Consider the following 7,623-nt stretch of genomic DNA (forward strand, 5'->3'; position numbering starts at 1 on the left):
CAGCCAAGTTTTACACTGTCTCTGCACAAAATACAAGGCTGATGTAGTTCTTGTAATTTCTGAGCTTTGTTTCATCCCTTCTGCAATGACTGGAAGATGGTAACAGGCTAATCTTAGTAGCTTTACTTTTAAATTAATTTTATTTTGTTTTTCCTTTGAAAGGGCAAACATTTCCTTATGGATATGGGACAGGAGAGTTTTTTATTATTGTAACAATTATTGAAAAACTTTCTTGATTATTAAATATTGTTTTCCTAAAGGCCAAATTTAAATACTAAACTTGTATGTGTAAAACTTGGAGTCAAAGGATCACAGCTGCAAAGTGATTCTAAGAAAAGTTCATCTCACTGAAGCTCTACTTAGTGCCTAAAATTTACTTTCTCCAGAATTTTTGAGGTCCTGTTTCTGCAGCTCTTGAAATAAAAATATTTTAACTCGGTAGAAATACAGTGATAAACTATCTGATTAGATTTATCTGAACTCGAGCAAATGTGTATATTAGTCATAATTCATTCAAACAAATGTTAAAATTCTGTGCTCACTGAAACTGGGACATTCAGGGAATGATAATGAGGCAATAATGTCCATTGTCCGTGTGCTTCATTTGTTTTCCAACTTATGAGAAGGAACTGGATTTGCATCTTGTAGGTAAAAAGCATTTTGGGCTAGCTTTATACTACTGATTTTTATTGCATTTGTGACAAGTGCAAGAAGGTATACTACTTTTCTTCCCTTTATTTACTTATATTGGACTAGAGAGACACACAACTAACACCATGTGTAAAAGTCCTCTTTCTCTGGCTATTTACAATTTACAAAAGCTGCAATGCTTTTGGTGTCAGTGGAGTTACTCTGGCATGAAACTGGTAGAAGAGGAAAAAATTATCTTCAGGGAGAGATCCTTCTAAGGGATCATGCAAGCCTTTGTTTTAGCTGCCTTAAAATGTTAGATTATTAGAGCGGCCTAGTTTTCAGAGCACTCTGGGGCAAGAAACTACTGTTGGTCTCCACGTGATGTCATTTACCAACCCTCCTTTTACCATCTTCTGAAGCCCTTGGTTCCCCAGGCAGCCACAGTGGCTCCAGTGGAGAGCTCTGACTCAAGGTCTCTGCAGAATCCAGCTGGCTCTGCATTGCCATTCCAGTCCCCTTTGGCAAAGGCACGTTCTGAGGCTGCGACAGAGAAACCAAGTCAGGGATGAAGCTTCCAGGTGAAAGTAGTTTCCTGACTCTTGTTTCTCCTTTGACAGAGACTGTAAAACACTTCTGTGGTTTTTTATTGTTGTGTATAGTACGCAGGACTCACAGATTCCTGAGTGAGTTCAGCCGGGATATTGCAGATGTCAGTAGATTTTCCTGCCTATTAAAATTAAGACAGTAGTTAGGATCACCTGCTGTTTAACTAGTAAGAGATAATTAAAAAAAAAAAAAAAAGGCACCAAATAGCATGAGTAGCAAATGGTGTTGGGAATGCAGTTTAGCCAGGAAGATGGAAGTGGGAATTACTGTGCTGAGGATACTGCCCAAGCAGTGCCAAAGCAGCTTCCTGCACTGACAGCACGAGGTAGGGCCCTGTTGGAATCAAGTGCTGTGAGCAGTGGAACTGGCAAGTCAGTCAGACGTGCACAGGTGTACCAGCAGATACCTACTGGATGATATCCTGAAAAGAAAAAAAAAATGTTGATTTTTCTGTTTGAAATCCCTTTCTTCCCCTCCAGTTACTCTTTAGAGTGCAAAACCAGGGTAGGTTGGGTTTTTTTTCACCTACTCTCATCCATAGGAGAAAAAGCAGAAATGCCAGCAAACACAGGTAGGTTCCCATCTGTCTCAGGGCTTTGCCACACTGACCCACACAGCCACAGAAGAGCTTTTGCAGTGGTTGGCTCTGGTGATGAGCATGGGCCAGCTGTGAGAGCAGCACGCAACAGCTGCAGTCCTGCTGAGGCCATGGTCACCCTAGGGAGGAGAGGGATGAGCAGAGGACAGATTGCCAGCATCTGCTCAATCCTGAGGGACAGAAAATTAGTTTAAGAAACAGCTTTATATGAAAAAAGTTACTATGAGGGCATGGCAAAGGGAAGAAAATGAAAACATTTACTTTTTGCACCTTTTAATTCTGAAGTTTCTGAGTTGTTTTAACAGTAAATATTCCTGAACTAAATTCAGGTTTATTGTTTGATGAAAAATGTCATTAACCCCTCTTGTTAGATAATGCTACAACCCTACTTCAGTTGCAATCAATGTTATCAACATTATGGTGGGAATTATTTTTGAAGAAAACTTAAAGCTTTATTTATACTGAGGTTGCAAGTTAAAGTACAATTTTTTGGTAAACTTTAGATGCTCTAAATATATTGGACTTGGAAAACATCAAAGACTAGAAATATCTTATTACTGAGTTTTTTGTTGTGAAGTCATACACTAAGTTCATCACAGGTAATACTGTCATGATGTTCTATAATCCCCACAGCCTGTTCAATCCTCTGAGTTACGTGAATGCTTTGAAAATGGCTTATTATTATTGTTAAATTCATGCCTGTCTCCTTTCTTTTTAAAGGGTTTCATAGAGTTGTACCTGTCTTTATTTTGTGCCTCCCACCACTGTGCATTTCTGCATGTTCAGTTGTAAAACTCACTCGAGCAGCTGATGCATATGTACATAGCTGTATGTATGTGTGTATGAATGTATATGTTTATACCTCTGCCTGAATATATTCTGTACAGTGTATAGAAAACCCCTACTGTGTGTATATATGTACAGACATGGAGCCACTATTCATCCATTCTATGTGCTAAAGCTTTTTGTTCACTTGCTAATCCAGAGCTTCCTTGTTTGCATTTCTTAGCCCAAACTAAACTTATCATCACCTAAGCAGATGAATCCTCCTGAATTTCAGAGCTTTGCAGATTTTTTTCTAAGCCAGTCTGAATTCAATATTTTCTGTTCAGAACTGACAAATGTATTTCATGAATTTTCTGGCTTTTACATTACTCCCTTCACCTTTTCTCATTTGACCTGCAGAAGTCGCCGAGTGAATAGTTAATTGAGCATATAATGGCTGTTAAAAACAATTAATAAATAACTACAGTTATAGAAAATACTTCCCTGCTCTCAATCCGTACTCATTCTCTTTCAGCCTTCTGAGATACTCTCTAGTAAAGTTGCATTTTGCAGTGAAGCTTGGTAAGAGATTGATACTCTTTAAGCCTTTGGCAGTGGCAAATTGAAACCAAACCAACTTTCCCTTTATTGTTGAACTGTAGCACACAGAACAGGAGACAATGAATGCTGTTTAACAAATCAATATTCATATTGCCATAGTGATCACATGAAACCAACCTGTGAGTTAAATACAGACTCAGTGCTCTGTTCACTGGAACAGCAGCTCTGGGACAGTGGTAATTAAACAGGAGGGACATTGCAGGTAGCTTGTTGCTTAGCGAGCACTAAAACTTCTTCAGGATTTTGACAATGAATTTCAATTCAATCAAGCTGAACAAAGCTTGATTTAATTGTCCGAGTAATGTCCATTTTCTTGTTCTTTCCTTTGCTTGGCCTGGAATCTGCTCAGCTCCTGCACTGCATGTGACGTTCCCACTGTCCGTGTGGGGCCTGAGCACACAGTTGTGAAATGAGTTGTGCAGTAAGACAGTTTACTATTCATAAGGAGGACTTAAACATTTACATTATCAAAATATAAATAGTTCATGTTCTTTTTCCCTTCTGATGAAGTTACAAAGGGAGCCTTCTGTAAAATAAATGTATTAACTATGGGGTTTTAAAAAAGCATTTCACAGACCACGTAGGGAGTTCAGCAAGTCTTGTTTTTGTCATATTAAAAAGGTGAAGCAGACTTTTCTGGGCATTTATTTCCACTTTCTGTACTCCATGTGGCAAAGACTTGTGTATGTTTAGGCAGATAAGCAGACATCAGTCAAAATAATGGGAGCTTCTTGCATGCTCACATTATTTTATAAAGTGAACCACAAGTGTGAGTCAGGCTTTGTGCTTGAAAGGTCTTTGCTGTGGAAAATGTTAAGAACATTCTCTTCTGCATTGGCAATAAATGTTTGTAAGCTTTTGTTTCAAATTTAGGAAAAAAAGGGTAACGTTTCAGAACTTAATTTTTGCGATTTTCAACAGGAAAAATATTTAAATTAATGGCAGGAATTCCTGTGACAGGTGATCCTTCATTGGTCTGGACAATTGGTGCTGTTTGAACTCTCGCTTTCCTCTTTAAAGGTGAATGGAAACCTGAATGTCTGTTAATGTTGTACTGCAGGAACAGTTTTAAAGATTAGGAAGCTAATTGGGGTATTAACCAAGATTAAATCTGTTAAAAAATCCAATTTTTAATTTGGAAAAAAAAAAACCATATTTTACAATTGTCAAGTTGTTTTATATCCACATCTGAATTGTTTGTATTTTGAAAGACGAAATGTTCTCAAATGTAGTGGCAATAAAGGCTCTGTGATAATAAAGCACGGGTCCATTTAAAGATATTTTTGATGATCGTAGGTTAAAAGTAGGACTGAGTAAATTTCAAACAAAAAGAAGTCTTTAAGAAGAAAACATTCTACCTACAGACTGGATGTGTTAAATTTTTCATATATGGAATCAATGTTAAATGTTGGAATATTTTTAATAATTATTCTGTACTCTGAAGTACATTGCAAGCCAGTGTTCAGTTTCCTAACTGAAAACTGCACATTAAGTGTTTTATCTGTTTGGCACACCAGGGAGTGCTGAGCTCCTACAAAAAGCAAATTTTTATAAAAGGAAGCATCTACTTTTAATTCCTTGGGATATTTTCTGGATATCTCTGTTCATTATAACTTAGAAAACTAATGTTTATGTTATTTTATTTTTATTTCAAGTTAAAAACTTTGCAAAAGTTGTTAATTTCTCACAGCTTCTTCTGTGAAATAAGCATTGTTGTGTGTGATAGCATTTAAAAATAATAGCATGTTCTTTTTTTAATCGGAATTTTATATCTAATCAATGTATTCAATCACAAAGAGGAATTTGCATTGTTGTGTTTGTATATAGAGTATTACAGTGCATGATTTAGCTTATGCATTTTATTAAATGCTGTTTAAATGTGGCATTATGTTGTTGTGGTTAATACTAGCTAAATGAGGTTTATACCATTAAAGTGAATTACACATATAACTGCATTCTTGAGTTTTATTTTTAAGGTCACTATTTTCTCTTAAACGGGAGGTATCTAAGCCAAATACATAATTTACTATCTTTTAGGGAGAAACAGCATTTTGCCTTCACTACCGTGGTTATCTTATGAGAGATTTAACCGGGTCTGATACAGAAGAGAAATCCCATGAACTTTACTGACTCCAGGGAGCTGCTCTAGGAGGAGAGAAAGCTTTTCCTAAAGTTTTACTTCATCTTGAACAGCCAAGTTTTTTAGTAGTCACAAACCTGTAGCTGATGTGCTCAGGGCACCCGGCCCTGGCAGGTGCGCGGACAGAGCGCAGGTACCGCCGGGGCCCGGGCGGGCGCCACCGCAGCCCCTGAGGCTCCGCCAGTGCCGACGCTGACACTGGCCCGGCCCCTGTCCTAGTCCCAGTCCCGACCTGGCCCGGTCCCGGTCCCGGTGCTGGTCCCCGACCCCCGTCCCGACCCGAACCCAGACCCGGAACCGGCCCAGGGCCCGGTCCCCGACTCCCGACCCGGCCCCAGGCCCGGCCCTCGCTGAGGGCGCCGCCCGCCAGGGGGCGCGGCGGGGCCGTCCCGCCCCTTCCGGCCGCCGCCGCGGATTGCCCATGAAGGGGCCGGTTCCCGATCCGGCGGACCCTGCGCTACCTCAGCCAGGGCGATGTCGTGTTCAAGAGCGCGGTGAAGGTGATGACCGTGAACTACAACACAGCGGGAGAGCTGAGCGAGGGCGCGAGGTGAGCGCGGGGCGCGGCGGGAGCGCGGGCGGCCCCTGCAGAGACACCGGGGCTTGCGTGGGCCGCGTCCTCCGCGGAGACGCCGCGCCAGCTCCTGCGTGCTTTTCTCCTCCTTTCCAGAAAGTTCGTGTTTTTCAACATTCCCCAGATCCAGTACAAGAACCCCTGGGTGCAGATCATGCTGTTCAGGAACATGACCCCCTCGCCCTTCCTCCGGTTCTACCTGGGTAGGTCCCGCCCGGGCCGCGGGAGCTGCGGCGTCACAGCCGCGATCGTGTCGTTCGAGGCTCGGCGGGGAAAGGAGCTGCTTGTTGGGAAAAGCGGCTTTACCCCTCGGCAGCTCCCCTAGAATTGCCCTCGTGGAGATTTCGCTTTTCCACTTAAACCTTGCGTCGTACATTAACTGCAGCAGGGCCGCGGATCTCTCTGTTGTGTGTTTACATCCTCTCTGAACAGTGTGCAGGAGGGATATGGTACTATTTAATACAGGATTATGAATTTTTCTTGACAGACAATGGAGAACAAGTTTTGGTTGACGTGGAAGATAAAACCAACAAAGAGATAACAGAGCACATTAAAAAAATCCTGGGGAAAAGCAAGTAAGTAAAATGTAATAAGGTAATGTACCATCCAGCATACAGAATATAATGCATGCAAACTTTTGTCAGGAATACAGAAGGAAATACTACTATTCCCAGACAAAACTGACACAAGCTAGGTAAAGTTCACAAGCTAAGAACTGTAAATCCATCTTTCTGGTAAACTGGGTCCAGGGAAAGGAGAGGAAATGCTGTGGTTCAGGCTTCTGATAGTAACAAACAGATCTCTTTTCTAGAGAAACACTTGAAAAAGAGGAAAGAGAAAGGAAAAAACTATCACATCCAGCAACTTTTGGGCCCAAGAAGTATCATCTGCGAGAATGCATGTGTGAGATTGAAGGCCAAGTTCCCTGCCCTGCTTTTGTGCCACTGCCCAAAGAGATGAGGGGAAAATACAAAGCTGCTATGAAAAATGAAGCATCAGCCTGACAAGTCGTGCAGCTGTTTTTCCTCAGGGCTGGATGATGACGGTGCTTCAGTGAGAGACAAGAGCTCACAGTTCCTGGAAACAGGAATAAGCAAGTTCATTCAATACAGACAACCCTGCCTCATAAATCTTGCAGCTACAACTAGAATAATTCAAGTGAAAAATAAATAAAAGTTAAAACCACAGCTTTTTTGGTGCCAGTTTTACAAAGTATTAGTCAACAGTGGAAAATGGAATTACTTGGAGCCTTATTTCCTACTCATGCCTGCAGGTAAATGATGAAACCATTATGGCAAAACCAATATTGTGTTTTCTTTGGGACAGAGAGGCTAGACTAACAAATTAATTTATCTTAGAAGCAGCAGAGAATTCCATAATTTCCTTAACAGTCCATACAAAGGAGAACCGTGTCTTGAATTATCAACTTCCAGCAAATCCCAGCCAGCAAGTCCATTGTGCTTCAAAGTCCTGTGCTGCTATATAACTCCTCTTACCTCAAACATCCTCCCTGCACAGTCAAAAAACCCTTCTAAATCATCACAGCTTCTGCCTCACCAAACAATACAAAATACCTGTAATTTGTATAAATGTGATAGATTGCACTCTATTGCACAGACCTTTACATCAGGCTTATCTGTGCATTTTGGAACTCATGTTCGAGTACAAAATTTCACACCGATTCAG

At 41.0% G+C, this 7,623-nt stretch overlaps 1 protein-coding gene across 1 annotated transcript; it reads left to right on the forward strand.

Moving 5' to 3' along the window:
• Window positions 1–5,788: 5,788 nt before the first annotated feature.
• Window positions 5,789–7,008, forward strand: MRPS25 (mitochondrial ribosomal protein S25; the record flags this gene model as incomplete). The annotated part of the gene is made up of 4 exons (XM_018068759.3): window positions 5,789–5,913; window positions 6,034–6,140; window positions 6,425–6,512; window positions 6,749–7,008. Coding segments are annotated over 4 exons (513 nt in total), but the record flags the coding sequence as incomplete, so codon positions are not given.
• Between the last annotated feature and the right edge of the window lie 615 nt (window positions 7,009–7,623).

Source organism: Manacus vitellinus, unplaced genomic scaffold, assembly GCF_001715985.3.
Source record: "Manacus vitellinus isolate BGI_N305 unplaced genomic scaffold, ASM171598v3 scaffold_14_pilon, whole genome shotgun sequence".
In the NCBI taxonomy this organism is placed as follows: domain Eukaryota; kingdom Metazoa; phylum Chordata; class Aves; order Passeriformes; family Pipridae; genus Manacus; species Manacus vitellinus.